This window comes from Acanthochromis polyacanthus, chromosome 6 (assembly GCF_021347895.1).
Source record: "Acanthochromis polyacanthus isolate Apoly-LR-REF ecotype Palm Island chromosome 6, KAUST_Apoly_ChrSc, whole genome shotgun sequence".
Taxonomy (NCBI): domain Eukaryota; kingdom Metazoa; phylum Chordata; class Actinopteri; family Pomacentridae; genus Acanthochromis; species Acanthochromis polyacanthus.
This window is the reverse complement of record NC_067118.1, coordinates 35413974-35431687: the sequence shown is the minus strand read 5'-3', so window position 1 is coordinate 35431687 and position 17714 is coordinate 35413974. Positions and strand designations below refer to the sequence as shown.

Genomic DNA, 17714 nt, shown 5'->3' with positions numbered 1-17714 from the left:
CTAGACTTCACAGGTGAATTTTCCATCTGTGGAATTCTGCCACTGCAGAGCCTCTACAACTGCAGCCAGACTTACCAAGTCTCTATTACATGTCTGAGAAGAAGGAGGAAAAGAGGAAATCTGGATTTTTTACATGCATGGCAAGAGGCCAAACTAAATCTCTTTAAACCAACAGCAGCCACATGTCTTCATTGGTATGGGGTAAGATTTCATCAAGTGCTGATCTACGTTCAGTTCTAGATGTTATCCATGGGTACTGTTAAATATATGGAGCAGATGAGCTGATCATAGATCTGTAAGTGCAACAGCAAAGGAGCAGCGGGCCAGCAGAGGATTTGAGCAGCCTTCTAACTAGATCCAGTGTCCTCCTGTTTCTGCCATTCAACCAAATGAAGTCATAATAGAGCCTGACACTAATACTCATCGGGTTTCATTTACTGTTGTATCCACTGCTGAGAATCTGCCTCGAATCAGCGTGCAGGAAAAAACACCTCTGTAAGAGATACCCTTTCAGGATGTGTGGAAAAGTGGTGAAATTTGTAACCCTTTTCCTCACTTCTTTGCCATTATTGCAACAGATTACATTGGCATGCGTGTGTCCTGTACATGGCAAAAAAAACTTTAGCTTGGATATAACTTAGAGAGAAAGCTTTATAGCAAATGTCATGTAGCAAATTTATATGAAAACTAGATAAAATATACATAGCAAAACAACAGATTAGCAGACTATGGGCAGGGCTACGAATGCCTTTCTGCCTTCCAAAGCTATGGCCTACCCACAACAGCTGCCTGTCAGTCCTGTCCACATGTTGGAGGCAGTTGTATGTTGTGTAGCACCGACTGTTCCAACACTTCCTGTTCCATTACTGAAGTGCTTGACCTTTCACCCCCCTCCCCTCCATCTCATGACAGGGTGTGTGTGGGAGGACGAGGGGCGGACACACAATGTGTACGTGCACGTGTGTTTATGCGTGCGCAGTATACCAGGGCATGAGTAAGTCCCAGAGGGCACGAGTATGTTTCCCATGACATTGCCTCAGACTAAACAGCCGCTCTCTCCATCCAGACATCCGCCTGTCATTCTCCCCTAAACCGCAGCGGGCAGAAAAGAGCGTCCAAAACATGGAAGCATCTCTCCTTTTTCTTCCTGCCTCATTATCTCTCTCTTTTCTCCTCATCCCTCCCTCTCCGTTTCTCTGCACTTTTTTGTCGCCGGGTCCTCCCCATGGCCCTCCTTGTCCAGGTGAAAGACTTCTCCTCGCCCTCTCCCTCGCTCTTTGTGCCCCGTGAATGAGGGAAAGAGAGAATAAGAGAGGGAAAGATAAAGAGAGAGTGCCTTTGGACACAAAGGGCAGTGTACCCCTCCCAGGAAGTCTGGGACAGAGGGAGAAAAAAAAACACATCTTTAGAGGAAGGAGGGGAGGGGAGGACAGCATTGTGCCCTCCTTCCTGACTCTTTGTGGTGTGTGTGTGCGTGTGTGTGTGTGTGTGTGTGTGTGTGTGTGTGTGTGTGTGTCTGTGTGCACAAGCTTGTGTGTCACCGGCAGAGAAACTGAATGCCAAAGCCGTCAGTCTATTCAGATAGAAAAAAGCAAACACACTTAGACCTCACCCTTGCATACAATATACACACACACGCACGCACACACACACACACACACACACAGTTCTCTCTCCTTCTTTCTCTCTCGAACACACACACACACATATAGACGCACACAGTAATGCACACAACCATTTAGACCCTCTTTAAGGCGGCGCCCGAGCACTGACTACCAGTTGCATTGTGTGGAATAAAAGATCCTCTTTCATAGTGCCTTAACTGTTTCAAAGAACTAAGCGGAGAGGATCAGACTGGCTGAATCAGACTGAAGACATTACTGTCATGGTTACTGTAAAAGACAGCCAAGGTGTGGCTCAAGCACCCCCCCTAATGCAGAACTCCTGCCCTCTGGGCAAGGCTCTAGTTGTTGATTTCCACTAAAGATCTTTTACTCTAATGTTCCTCACACATAAGCTACCTTCAAAGGCCCGGAGATTACCGCCATTATTGGCTGTTTGTTTGGTAAGAGTCTCCACCTGAGCGAGGGAGAAAGGGATTGACAGGGAGGCAAGAAGAAAGAGAGGGAGGAGAGGAGGAAGCGAGCGGGAAGACCTCAGGGTACGGCTCTTGTGAATTGATTTGGTGTGTGTACACAGGAGAGAGAGGGAGCCATGAAAAACATCCTTCTCAAGGGCAACAATGCAAGACTGCTTGTTTACATGCTTTTGCCTACATTTTTTATGCGCTGTGCCTGCATGCAATGTTACGCTTGAGCGGCGTGCCAGAAGCCTTTCCGTACAAGTTCCTTTTTGTGCTTTGCGACAGTGTGCTTCCCCAAAGTGAAATGTATCAAACCATCTCCCCTCAGCCTGCTTCAGCTCATCTTTGTCTAGTTGACACGTTTCAGCGTTGATGCTAGAAACAGACACCTGACTGCTGATTGTATCTGTCCTGCATGGTCTGAGGGTATATTCACTCACCAGGGTGGTCCATCATCAAGGCCACAAAAAAAACCCCGGAGCCCGGAGTGTGTACGAGTGCCTGTGGATGTAAGCGTGGGTGTGTGCGTATATCTCTCAACATAAACAGGGGTGTTTTTCATATGATGTGGCTAGTTGTTTTGCTGCGCTAAATCACCAGCTCTTGTCAGAAATGCTTCCAGTTTGAAATTGGCTACAATGGAGCTACGGGCACATTCACACCCACACACACACTGCCTTTGATCACACAGCCGATAACATACTTCAGTAGTTCCGTTGCCGGCAAAGAGGGAATATGATAAATCGCATTATTGTAAGTACAGGACTGCGTAACCCCACGCTCCAATTGAAATTTGAAACAGAGACGGGAAGAGAAAGGCTGAGTGTGAACGAGAGAGTGGCATAAGAGAGAGGGACTGAAAGGGCCACGGCTGATGAATGGAAATGTACCTCTGCTTCTTCATGCTTCCGTTCCTCCCTTAAGACAAGCTCCTTGCCATGGTTACTCTATCAATCACAGCATAAAGCAGTCAAATATCCAGTGCTTTACCTTTCTTCCCATGCCAAACCTTCCTCTCTTACACTCACATGCACACAAGCATACGCATGCACACCACGGAGAGGAAAGACTGAATGATCTATCAGAGCACATTGTGTATCTGCAAATCATGGAACGACGGAGAGAACAGGAATGGAAAAATGTCAAAATCTTTTTCTTTTTTGGTCTTAAATTGCTGCAATACTGGCCTCGATTTCACACACGCTACTGTGCTTAAACACACAAAATTACATGCGCGCACATGAAAATCTAATTGCTCTCCAGGGAAACAGAAAGACATCACAAGGGGGACTTTGTAAGTCATTCTGCAGATTCGCAGACAATGAGGATAAAAGGAACTGTTGAGGCAACTTTGTGAATGCGTTTGTTGATCAGTATAGGTCTCTATGTCTGCTAACTGCTGCTGAGGACTATTAAGTTTGTCAATCAGCAGCAGAAAGAGATCTAAAGGGAGGCGATGGCCCCTGTGACCCCGTCAGCTGAGTGACGTGTTGTTCTGTAAGCAACGTCGGCCTGCTTTCCTTTGATGCCACGTTGGTGAAGATAGGATAGAATGGTTCCCTATTGAATACTCCCTTGAAAAATAAAGAAATGAAACCACATGAACTTCCATTCTGTCCCTCAAGCACACACATACCCACCAACAATCCGTTTCTATGCCCCGGCAGCGTTCACGTAAGATGTGGTGAAAGCACGACCAGGGACTGTACCCACCACATCTGCAGGCTCACTGGAAAACAATAGGGGTGTGAAAATGAGCGACAGACATCTTACCGCACACACCGCAGCCACCTATAAACGGAAAAAAATATTGTACTGCACACACAGACACAGATACCGACACACCAACTTGCCCTCGGCCTCCCTCTCTCCAACACACACACGTATCAGAGATGCCTATAAAACGGGGACGCAGAAACCCCAGATTCTAATTGTGAACCTCCCATGCACTGCGGAGCCTGCAAAATCTTTAAGCACTTTCTTTCTCATTTCTTTTTGCGGCCGTTTATTTGCGCTGAAAATATCTGCACGTCACAGCGCCAGCCGACACAATGCACATGTGGTAGTCATCAATCATAATTATCATGGTTTAAAAAAGCCACAGCTGTTATTTGATTTTAAAAACAAGCCATAGTGCAGTGCCTTCCAACGATACGTCAAGTTGTCAGCGGAGGCCTTGGCCTGCACAGCAGAAATGTCTCTCTCTCTCTCCCTTTTTCTCTCCGGCTTCCCAATGAGCTTGTTGGAGAGCACAGCCGAGCTGAGCTGCATTCAACCTTTCCCCATGACTCACCAGTGTGTGTCTTTATTTTTAAACATTTTCTCTCTCCATTGCCGTGTGCTTATTCTGTCTGAGTGAGGCCGCTGTTACGGACTTCACACAACGTTTGTTTATGGCTTCTTTAATCAGGACCAGATAATGGAGAGTTGTCTCCATCTGTGGGCGCATCCCCAGAAGCCGGGCGTGTACGTCTGCATGTGTGTGGCGGTGTGTTGCTGCGCGTTAATGATCACCACCAGAATGTTCCAATAAATATTTTTCTCAGGAGAATATCGGTACATAGACATCGGATAGGATTAAGGTGTGTGTGTGTAATGTTCATGAGGCCCCGCACGCTTCCTGTGTCGTGTGTGATGTCACCCAGTCTTGATTATATCAACTGGCTCGCTGTTACTGCTTGCTGTGTCATCTCCATGGCAACTTTGTTATCACTTATATTTACCCCTGACTTCAATCAAGCAGTAATGCATTACACTTGCTCTACTCATTTTAAAATTACTGCCTGGAGCTGGAGCGAATTAAGCCAAAAAGATATGGTGCAAACATGAAGCATACAGTTTGAGGGTTGTACTACTAGTTTTAACCTCCCTCACACAGCATTTCAAGAGGATTTAATACTGGATTTTGGGCTGAGCCATTCCATAACCTTCCATTTCTTCTTTTTTGAGGCATTCCTCTGCGATTTTCTTGCGTGCTGAGGATCATTATACTGTTGAAAGGTCCACCTCTGGTTCAACTTTAGCTTTTGGACAGATGGCCTCATGTTATCTTCTCCTTGATACGATGCAGAATTCCTAGTTAAATCACCAACTGCATGTAGCCTAGTCGCCAAGGCAGCGCAGCAACCCCAAACCATAACATTTTTCACCACCATGCTTCACAGCTGGTATGAGGTTCTTTTGGAAAGTTGTCTTTGGTCTGCACTGAGCATGTCTACTGTTACTGCGGCCAAACAACTCTGTTCTCTGCAAAACTTTAGTTTTCCTCTAATGTTCTTTTTGGATTGCAACAGCTTTTTCCTGACATGCTTCTCATGCAGGTCAAGTTTCTGCAATCTCTTTCTGATTAGAGATGCAGGCCCTTTAACCCAAACAACTGAAAGAGTTAACTGCAGATCCAGTGGAAATCACTTGTCGATGACTTTCCTTACAGTGGAATAATTTACGTGCACTAATTTGGAGATCTTTTGAAATCCTCTGCCAGACTCATAGGCATCCACACCCTCATTTCTGAAGCCCTTGGAGAGCTCTTTGGATCTTGGCTTGATGACACCACACACTTCAATAGCAAAGAGAACAGCAGAGGTTTAAATAAGACATGTTCCACCTGTCACTCCTTAAGGAGATTCTAATTATTGGCACCTAATCTGGAACCACTGATTCTGATTTTATGGATCTGAACTTATGATAAATTACTTTTTCATGTGACTTAATACGTATCAGAGAAGCTCAAATGTTTGCTTGTTCAAATAAGTTTTTTAAAAGTCCACAATTTCTTTTGGATGGATTTTTTGTATAATTTTCACAGTCTCATTCCAGGATATTCGTGGATAATATCAACCCAAGTCAGCCACAGTATCGGGGGGGGAAAGTAACAAAAAATGTCACATTTATTTTTTTTATTAAGTTGCCTAAATTTACTGAATTATTTGACATGTTATTTACACTTTGAGTGTCAGATATGCACTCTTCATTCATATTTTGGATCCACTATGTCTACTCATTAGTTTGTTCATTTGTTAATTTACTTGCACCTGCAACATTTCATTATAAACTGAAGGCTGAGTAAGACAAGAGGATGGAATCAACATGCAATTGTAAGCTAACACAGCTGGGATTACCACAAATATGTTGAATAAATATCCTTTTCCCTCATAAATATTTCCCAAACCTTTATTGAATGTTTTGATACCTCCATTATTTACTCTGGCTTGCAATGCCATTCTCCTCTTTTATTGTCTCGGTGTTACTTTTTTTACCACTCTCCACGGCATATACATAAGAAACGTTACTCCTATGCTTGTGGTGTGCTCATAGATCATAACATCCAAACTATACAAGGACCAAGGAATGACACACAGGAAACTACCAAGATTAGGTCAGTATTTGGAATGTGATGATGAAACTGGGAGATCAGCGGCTTATTTAGTTATGTTGTAGTTGTCTTGAGAGAATTCGATTTTTCCCTTCAATACTGATCGAAAGCATCTGCCCTGCATGTGTCCTTGGGTAACACCTTGAAGACCTCTTTTTGCAGTCAGACCTCCAAAGAGGGCAGCATTTGGAACAGGAAATTCTCTTACAAGAAAACCAACTTGCCTTTATTACAGTGTCATAAGCAAATATTCAGTGCCAGCAGATGCTTTAAAAGTGCAAACTGCAAAATTTCATGGTGAAAGGAAACAGTTAACGTTTCAAGCGCATCACATGGTGAGAGCACACCTCCTGACTCCATGTGACAGTCCACGTCCCATCGCCTGATGTGAACTGTTATTCTTGACAGGGTACCAAACTCTTGGTATATTAAATTTGTCTCGTCTGCTAATTATGACAGGCAACTCAAACACCCTGGCTTTTGAAGCAAAGTATTGCCATGCAGTGATTTTTCCACATCTCCCCTGAAGCTGGATATAGATCACGCCTGAGGACAGATCCATTCAGCCCCCCTGTCAGCTTGGCTGACTTGACAAACAAACATCCAGTGTGTCAAAACTCCCAACAGTGAAGGGCTTCTGAAAGCACCGTTTACACTCACTAGCTTGGTGGTCTGGCTTTATGAGCAATGGTTAGTGTCATACACACACACAGACATGCACGCACATACAAACCTCACTCCTCAAGACTCATGCAAGACCCAAAGGGCTGTGAAAGCAAAGAAGGGGTGACGTAACACCTCCTTGCTTTCATTGTGTTTAGCAAAGAGATGACCTGACATGACTGGGGCCACAAGGTTATATATGTTTTCTAACAGAGGCCGACACATGAGTTGTCCTTAAGTGTTAAAAAAAGTCGTACGTGCACCAAACAAGTGTGCGTGAATGTATCCAAGCATCCTGCACCTTTTCCCTTATTCACCGCAACCCAGCTGCGTCAACATTCACCCCCAAACACACACACTCACGTCAGAGTGTGTGTCAGAGAGGCAGAGAAATGGAGTGTGTCTATGTTATAGCAATGAACAAAAGGGGAAGGAGGCGGTCTCCTGAGGAACTGGGGGAAGAGAATAAAAAAAAAAGACAAGAGACTAAGAAAGGGGAAGGAGGGAGATAGATATGAAGGGAGACTGAGGGGTCAGATCTGAGAGAGCGTAGAGTGAGACATCTGGAAAAGAGAAAGAGTCACTGGGACGAGGAGGAAATTACAGCTGCCCAACAATGATTCATTGGGGAAAATTCTCCTCTACATCTCCCTCTCCTCCCTTTCGTCCTCTCTACCTAACCCTCTAACCTCTCTCTCTCTCCGTCCTACTCCCTGCTCCTGGTGATTGATCACCATGTGAAAAAACGCATTCTAAACATTTGTAATTTTACATGTTCTGATTACCTTCAAAGAACATTATTAAGGCGTACATTGATCGATACGTTGCCATTCATGCACTTCATTTTCTCCCTCTAGGGATCTGAGTATGAACAACATCAGTGAAATCCAACCCAGAGCCTTCCATCGACTGCACCTGTTATCAGAACTGTGAGTACCACATCCTTCAGCTCACACTCTGTTAATAAACCTCTATTGTCGCAACTCACACAAGACAAGAAACAGTAATTCTCTGAACTGCTGATATACACGGACGTCAGTGATGAGGTTGATGATTCTGGCCTGCCTCTGATCTCTCCTACCAAGAAACTGCCTGCAGCAATATGCTAGTAGATGCTGAGATGGATGTACAAAAGAGGGAATTGAAGGGAACCTGATAGTCTCTCAGAGAGTGAATATATGGTCCTTGAAGTATTTACAGAGCAGGTTCTGTGCTCAGCATCCAAGCCGCTGCTTTCTGGCCCTCCTTGATTTTGTTTCAGCTGACAGCTTAGCAAGACCAGTGCTCACGTAGACACAAACCCTCTGCCAAGACAAACACACACTATAGGAGAACCTCAGGACAGCCCTGGAGAAAACAAACAAAAAAAACGCAGATTTATGTTTTTCATTTTTTATAAAATTAAGTACGGGTGATGTTTGATATCATTACAAATGTTTTGATATTGGTGCCATAACACAAAAATGTTGAAATACTTTACTTGGCCGGTGACAAATACTATTTTGTTTAACATAATAAAGCTAAATAAGCAACATGGAACCATAGAAAAACTTCACCTCTAAAAAAAGATCTGGACTACGTGCTACAGATGCACTTTGCAAACTGGAAAGTATTGGTTTCATTCTCATGGAGCTGATGAAAGAATACACGCCGTAGCAAATTTGCAGAAGTTTTCGAACACATTCTCCATCAACCTCGCCAATATCTGATCTGACCACTCAGCAGAATTCAGCTACGTCTCGGTTTGACAAAAGCTGCCCACAAATTTGCCCTCAGGGTGCGAATGTGTGTAGTGTGTTGTAATTCACCAGAGGGCTTATGTGTGTGTGTGTGTGTTTGTGTGTGTGTTGGCCTTCACATGATTATTTTACCTCTGAATCCTGCAGCGTGTCTGTCTGCATCGGCTGTTTGAACCATCCGCTGTTTTCTTTGCTAATTCTTGCAGCTGCAGCCTGTGAGGCATGAGCTAATGATGATGAAAGCAAAAGGTTAGCTGGATAACCGCTCAGTTCGCTCGGAGTCGGACTGCGTCTGAAGAGCACAACGAAGCCGAGCAATGAAATTTTGTGACACCTTAAAGTCAGAATATTGAATTCAAGACTTTGATTTATTCCCGTTGTATTAAATTGCTGATCTGAACTTTGGCAGTCGTAAAAACGATGGAGGTCAGATATTGCTGTTGGCGTAATAATGAGAACCACATACTGCAGAGTGATGCTGAACATTGGGGCTGACATTTGCTTGCATTGGGGATAAAGTGGGGGTGGAGGTCTTGGATGCAGCTCCACCTGCAGTGTTTGTCCAGAGACAGTCCTCCCAGTGTTTTACAACCCCGCTGATCTTGTTTCGTCTGTATTGCTCTCGAGTTGTGACACTCTATGGAGACATTCTGTAGCTTTGTAACTCTTCCAAGGAGGACGTTCCTGCCCTAAAGCCAGTTTTTATAGCTTGTTGACCATTTCTGGGATGATGATGACATTCCAGAGACTGGGAAAAATCCACTTCTGTCTAGGAGGTTTAGATAGATGGAGCCTAGCAGGTTATGGTAAACAGATTATAATTACAACAACTTATAGCGCTTAGAAAAGCAAACCGAGCCTCTAAACACAAACACGGTTGGTTTGAGAGAGACAGCTTTTGATGTGGGTCTACTGCGCTGGTTGGTAGCACAGGGAGAGGCAAGGGCCAGGCGTGTTGTGACTGGTAGAGTGATAAATTGTTTGATGTTGGGCTCTACCTCGCTGCCTGCCCTCCCTCACTCCGTCTCCCTCTCCTTCCACTTCATTTCTACAGCCCCCCATCTCCATTTTACTGCAGGCTATTGCAAGCTGCAGTCACTGCCTTTGATAGTTTTTTTTTTAACTTTTGCCCCGTTTTTGCACTCGCCACGATCTTACAAAACCAAACAAATCTGCTCTTGGCAACGAGTCCAACTTTCATCCTGTTTTACGCCACAGGAAAGAGAAGGGAAAACAGTGCAATATACTTCAGAGTATCTCTTAAATGTTAAATTGCATCCTGCTGCTTCTTATCTCCTTGCTCAGTTTTCAGCTCTATGGCATCAAAGTGCAAAGAGTTAATCCCTCTGAAGCTCAAGTGAGGTGATTAAATTAACTCACAAAGCAAGTAGCAAATCTTGTCAGGCTCAGCCTATCTTTGATTCAGTGCGGCATTAATATTGATAATAAGATGTCGGTGTAATCATCCCTCCCTCCAGCCCTTCCTCGACCTTTAATTCTTTATTCCTTATTCTACTGATCTCAGATTCCGCTTATTAAACCTTCATTTAACACTTTGATCAGTGTATTACCTCTTAATTCAAACACACAAACCTGCACGCAACTGTCAGTCAAACAACATTAAAGAAGGCGACTGGAAAGCAGACTACGTGTCTTTGAATTAATGAGAGGGCAGCAATAGCTACGCTCAGGTAAAGACTCCAAACAGGTTACTCATCTTTCTGGTATATCAAAGACATCCCCTCTTTTCATTTGTTCCACTCTAATATCAAAGATTCTCTATCTATTCCTGGTCAAATTGCTACTCAGAACTAGCAGAGGATGGGTTGAGGGGAAACTGCCCCCTAAGAAGCTCTTCCTGAAAACCACTATAGAAGGCGGCAGTGCTTCCAGCCTATCATCATTTTCAAAGTCCATGCTGTTCGTACCTCCAGAGATCACATTTCGCATGCCTTTTGCCTTCGACTCCCCTCATAATCAACCATTTCGGCTGAGTCTCTGCTACTCATCTTATCACTGTCTGCAGCCATCAATCACCCCCTAATTATTGAGCTCAAATGAAGCAATTCAAACCAGACCTGACACACGAAACAATCTGATTCCCGATCATAGCTGGCTTTGCCTCTTTGGATGCACAACATCGCCATCTTAAGTGAATCTGCCCAGAATGCAGAGTTATCTGAAATTCTGATGTTGTCTTCGGCAACTCTTAAATATCCTCTCCACCCTTGTCAGAATGCTCCAACTCTGACTACAACACATGAAATCCAAATGTAAGAGGAGAGAAGCGGTGAGTGGAGGCTTTGCTGCCCTGCTTATCTACCTCTTGGTGATAAGATTGTCTACTGATAGTCCAGGAGTATGACGTAGGTGGGGGTTAAGAGGTTCCAATATTGGCTGCCTTGATGTTCCAGGTGCACTACACAGCTGGAACTGTCTGAGTCAATCAAAACTTTTCTTTCTAATGTTTCCAATATTGTTTTTTTTTTTTGTCTCTTTCTGTCCAGACAAACACATGGACGGACGCACCACATGTCTGTATTTTACTCCTGCTATTTCAGAGGTTAACTGCAGGTTAAGTGGTTGACCCGCAGGTCCATCCACTTAACCAATCACATTTCTATTGATGGACCGGGGACGTAAGAGGTCATACATGCATATGAACTTACAGAAAACACTCACGCACAAATCATCCTCCCTGTGATAAGACCTGTTTATTCTCTGTGTCTCCTTTCATCATCGACTGCTATCAACCGCCCCGGTCCTGCTGCCACTATGACTATCAGTACCTGAGATAGCATCGCAAAATATGATGCTGTCTTTGTTCTCCGGGTCTTTAATCTGTTATTTTGTTTATCATTTTGAAGCAATAAGACATGGTGATGCATAGGATAATCAGCAGCAGGTATGCTTCAGTAAAGTCCCCACTGATCAGCACCAGTAGCAGGGTGGTCTCACCTTCATTACATCTGCTAACTCCCCCATTTGTCTCCCATACGTTTGAACTACAATGGCCTTATTTTACCTATGAATCATTTCAATAGGGCTGAATTCTTGAGGTGGAATTTTTATCTATGCGATACGGGGGCCAAGAACAATTCGAACAATCCCCAAATCAAATTAAAAGAAAAAATTGTTGGAGCCACGTCTTGAAAAGAGCAAGGCGCCTTTCATTACGACGAGATTGATGTGGAACGACTAGGAGGCTAAGTGTGGAACATTCACTCATACGTACAATCATTTACACACATAAATACACACACTGATATCATGGAAACACTTGCTCAATGGCAACTGTTTCGGTGTTCTGTTGATGTCGATCAAGAAAAAGTCTTTCCTTTTTCAAACTCCATCTTCACTTTTGACATAATTATCCATTTGACAAATAAAGTCGACGCTCTAATGCCGCTTTGGCTCCACTGGTGTGATTAATAGAAAAAGGCTGGGCTGGCACTAGGACATGCACATCATACCATTGCCTTAACTACAATGTTTGTTTTTGAAAACTTTAAATTACTGGCGTTCCTCAACCCCCGTAGAAAAGACATTTATTTTTCTTCAGTGCTACCTATAGTTTTTTCCTCCATCCAGTGCATCTGTAACTAATCACAGTGTTTGAACAGGAATCAAAAGAAGGCACTTAGGGGTCTTTGCAGAAATTGACTTAAATGTATTTTACTCATGTCAGGAACTCAGCAAACCTTACTGAAACAGTTACCTCTGGAAAAAAGACGATTGAAATTGCCCATAGTGACAACTGAAATGGTAAAGTATTAGAAATAGAGTTTTCAACGAATTAAAATAAGATCTAAGGCAAAACTGGATTCTTTTACCTTAAAATTAGAATTAATATTGAAGTTGTAGGTGCCAGAATTCAACTCTCTGTCATATGTCTTTCATTTTTATGAAATTTTTATTAAGACATCCTGTGGTGCAGTCGGTGTCTGTCTGAATGAGTTTTGACTGTGGTTTGAGAGGCATAGCTAAATGGCACCACAATAGCTTGGATAACGATCAGTCCATTTTGTATTCTACTATGCTGATGTGGGTGTCCGTCTGTGTGCGCCTGTGTGTGTTGATAAATACGAGCTTTACTCGAGTTCTAAACTGAGCTAAGTGTGAGATTTGGCAGGCGTGGGCGTGGTTGTGCGGTTTGCCACTGCACAGTAATATGACTGAGACATGTTGACATGAGGATCAGATGTCAGAGGGAGTTTGCTGGGAGCCCTCGTCCATTACTATCTGGATGATAGCGGCTTGGAAAGGCAGACAGCGCTTTATATCACTACTACAATGTCCTGACAAGTTTGCCAGAGGGAGGCTGCTCAGCATAAAGCTGAAACGTCAGGCAAAAGTCACCTATAGAGCATGGAGGAGGGCGCCAATGACTAACTTTTAACTTGTGTGTGTGTGTTTAATAAAAGTGGGTGGTCTTGAGCCGTGAAGAGCAAATCTGTGTTTAAACTGTGCTTCCAGCTTGTGACCTTGAGAGTTAGTCTGTTGGACTGAATATTATTTATTTGGACATCTTATACACACTCACAAATGACCATTAGGTGCCGTGTTTGATAAACAAACTGATTGGATTGCTTGTGTGAATGTGTGTGGTTTCTCTCCCTCGCTGTCCTCAAGGCCCCTCAGAATGGGCCCAATTTACCTCAAGGACGGGGAAATTAAGACGTGCATTCACACTACACACGTGTTTGTGTGAACATATATATGTGGTATACACCTTACTATACACATACACACATAAACGCACTCGCATGCACACGTATACTTCTGCACTGCACTTGTTGACCCAGTCTCAGTCTCCTTCAATTCAGTTTTTACTCACTCATCAGAGCTCCCAGCACTGGTTAAAGTTTCAGGGTGTGCTGTGGGCCAATAGCAACCACACTGAAGGGAATAGAATATTGTTATTTGCATACTGCCCTAACAGTAACCCCAAAGCAGTAACTCATATCACAGCTTAATCCAAAAACGTGGAACAAAGCAAACAGCGAGACTTCTCTTATGAGACTTGTACATTTTTATGTGATGTGATTATATTTCATTTTTTTACTTTTATATTTTGCTCTATCCTCTTTGAAGTCCATGTTTCTCTTCTAGGCGTATCTCAGGGAATCAGCTGAGGTATATCTCGGGACACGATCTCCAAGGTCTCAACAACCTCAAAGTTCTGTAAGTAACCTCCTCCTCCACCCTCTCATCATGGGTTCCACTCCATCCTTTTTTTCTTTTCTTTTTTTTTAGGGGGGAAGGAGTTGTCGTCTTGCCTTGAATAAAACACACAGGCCACGCATCATTAAATGCAGTTAAAGTTTATGGACTGGGGTAGACCTGCCCTGCTTGCAGCTCCTTCATTTCTAAACAAGCCCTGTTTCTGTTGCAAGCACACACAGACACACACACACACACGCCATCACAGGTGTAATGCAGAGACCTCCCAGTCACACCACCCACCGAGATTACAGCAAGTGACAAAAAATTCACTTAAGAGCCCTATTCAAAGCTGTGCTCTTAACACCCCATTTCTCATACTGTGTTCATAGCCTTATGATCCATGGCCACCAACTGCTAGAGCTGCCGTGAAGTATTAAATCACAAAAAAGCGCAAAGCAGCCATAAAAACCGTAGTACCTTTTGACTTGTGAGCGCGTCATCTAATGAGTTGCGGCCATCTTTCTAGTGGGTGCAAGACAAGGGTTTTAAGGAGATTTTCATGAGCACTGGCAACCAACTCAATTCCTTTTGGACCCTGGCTGAGAAGAGCTCGAGAAGCAATGCCACAGAATATAAACTCAGCTAGCAAACTGTGGTTTGTAATTTGAGGGAATCTGGGGAATAACCAGGCACACAAGCTGATTTTCTTTCACCTTGCATTGTGAAACTCACCGAGACAGAATGAGTGAAGCGGCCAGGAATCTCAGGATATTATGTCATTATTGCGGAAGGACACACATATCCTGAATTAATACATGTCTTGAAAGCATTCAAGCTTCACACTATAACACCATAGCAAACCTTGGATGGGCTCTTTTGACCTCAGAGCAGCTGAACTGTTCGTTTCCTTTCTTAATGTATTAGTGAAAGTCAGGCCGTGTCAAACCCAAATACACCGCTGACCTCGCATAGGGTAACCGCAAGGTCCCTGCTGAGTGTCTCTCTCTCACACACACACACACACACACACACACACACACACACACACACACACACACACACACACACACACACACACACAAGGATACAAATCCAGAGTGTAGTACAGCCCCCAATAGGGAATTTCTTTGAAACAGGAAAAGACCCAATTCAGTGTATTTATCATGGCATCATCATCCCAGTGGAAACATTCCCCTACTCCTTTCAAAACTAAGCTGTACTTAGTTTGCAGTAAAACAGTCATGGAAGTCTATTGTGAAATATGGTACCCTCAAAAACCACTGAGTAGTGTAAATAAAGATAGAAAAGTATGCTTTTTACATCTTGAGCCGTCCAGAATCCACCGCAGTATATTCTTCTTTCACTTTTAGAAAAAAAAAATCACAATTAAACATTTGCATCACACATGGCAGTAGAGGCATTACCTGTATGATATAACTATTAGTGTGGGCTCCGATTGCCAACTCCTGCTGTGACACAATGCTTCACAGACTATTGTGGCACCATGACGTCACACACCGACACATTGGAGACTTCACGCCTTGTGAGTTCACTTCTGTCGACCGCTCACGATAAAAACTTACAGTGAGAAAAAGATAGAGAAAGCGAGAGAGGGTGAGGAAAGAGAGAGCGCTATTGTTTGCTCCCCACTTCCTCCTCATTTTTTTGCTCCATTCTTCTGAGAATGACATCAGCAGCCCACCCAAGGAGGTTCTCTTTCTCTTTTCCTCTACCCTTCATTCTCTGCTTCTCCTCAAGCTTGCACTGGCCCTTTCCTCCTTGTGTCAGATTTCCCTCGCTATGTAACTATTTGCTCTGCCTGATGTGCGCTCACACACGCCACATACACTGAATCAACTGTCGACCTGATACCTATATAACTGTACGATCTGTGTGTCAGGATGCTGCAAAACAACCAACTGGAGAGGCTTCCTGACGATGCTCCGTGGGACCTCCCCAACCTCCTGTCTTTGTGAGTCTCCCTCTACACACACTAATCATGCTTTTCCACCTCATCCGGCAAGCGAATGAAACATCCCCCTAGCCACCCACACATCTGGGCTCTGACTGCAAGTGCAGGTATAGAGTACCACTGACAAATTACAGACCGTACCCCGACGCTGGCTGCAATAGTTCTGCGCTCAGTGCCTGACGGTAGGAGTCACAGCCTCATTGTGTCAGAGCGCAGTTCATGGTAGCATCTGGAAGCCATGAGGGAAACAGCAGACACTGCAGGCCAGGGAGAGCATCTCCAATGAGCTGTGAAACAACCCCATTTTCCATCAATTCCCCCTCTCTTCCTCCTCCACCCCTAAACTCCGGCGTTCATCTCCCTACCACCCACACTGCTATCCCCCTGGCTAATGAGAGTGTTTGGTGGCTTAATTGTCTAATCTGTAGGGTCAGTGTGCATGTGAGCATGTGGACCACCTCATCTATAATTCCTCGCCTCTATCAACTTTGCACCGCACACGTACTTCCACATCTCTGCTTTCCAAATTAATCTGTGCAAATATTCATAGAGCCGTTTCCCTCATCGTGCAGACATGCTCAAATTGCCGGAGTTGTAACACAGGAGGGGCGCGCACATGTACCCCTGCTACCACCAACAACGCTTGCCTGTCTGGTATAAAGCAGGCCTTGCCCTCCCCTCAATACAAGCCTGCAGACACACACTCGCTCACATATGTGCGCACACATAATGTACATACAGGCCGTTCTTGTGTGAGCATACGTGCTGTCATGATGATGTCTGTCTGTCTTCAGTGTGTGTGTGTGTGTGTGTGTGTGTGTGTGTGTGTGTGTGTGTGTGTGTGTGTGTGTGTGTGTGTGTGTGTGTGTGTGTGTGTGTGAGAGAGCACAAGTGCATGTGTGTGTGGTCTTCTCCCAAATTTTTCAGATAGAGATCGTATCAAGTAATGAAAAACACGCACACAGACACACAGTCGGAGTACACACACACAGCCAGTGTATAGAGACGCACCTTGTCATTATAGTAATGATAAGCTCAGCAGAGAAAGATTACTGGAAAGGCTTTGGAGAGTGAAGCTTGTCGGCGCCTCTCATCGACATTAAACACACCAGGTAGAAAAGAAAAGAGGAGACGGCAACTGAGTCAGCGCATGGATTTAAAAACCGGTATAAATGTATAAAGGAGGCTTTCATCCAAAATAAATCATGACTTAATCTCAGACGAGAATCCTTTTGTCAGCAGAGGAACTGATTCGAGAAATTTGTCTCACCGTTTGGCACAGGATAATTACAACACACAGTGTGAGAGCTGCTGTTTAGCTTGATGCCGTTGCAAGCAGACTTGTTTTGGGTCCCAAGCCGCAGGTTAGGTAGTTTAATCACAGCTGATGCAAGCAGCTTTAAATCAGTGTGTCCCTGTTTTTTGAGGTTTCACTCCATGGCAGTGAAATGTGCTCCTCCGTGCTCCCTGTTGTATAAAATTTGGGCCATCTGGAGAAGTGAACCAGCGCAGGCAGGTCCCCAGATCTCCTGGATCATTTAAGAGATCTTTCTCTTTCCTTCTCTACTTCTCACTCCTGTAATCGTACGTCAGACTTTGATGTGATGGACAGGAAATAGTCTGCTTTATTGGCTTCTGTGAAACATTCCTGGTTCTGCCGGGGCCTTCTACAGACCTGGCAGGTCCACCCTCAGGAGCAATTATTATTTTGCCCTG

General features: G+C 44.2%; 1 protein-coding gene across 1 annotated transcript in view; it reads left to right on the top strand.

The window, feature by feature from the left end:
• Window positions 1–17714, top strand: part of LOC110949637 (leucine-rich repeat-containing G-protein coupled receptor 6) — a 40959-nt gene that overhangs the window by 10999 nt on the left and 12246 nt on the right. The window contains exons 2-4 of the mRNA XM_022191787.2: window positions 7979–8050; window positions 13973–14044; window positions 15927–15998. Coding sequence (XP_022047479.2) covers window positions 7979–8050; window positions 13973–14044; window positions 15927–15998 — 216 coding nt within the window. The remainder of the gene's footprint in view (window positions 1–7978; window positions 8051–13972; window positions 14045–15926; window positions 15999–17714) is intronic.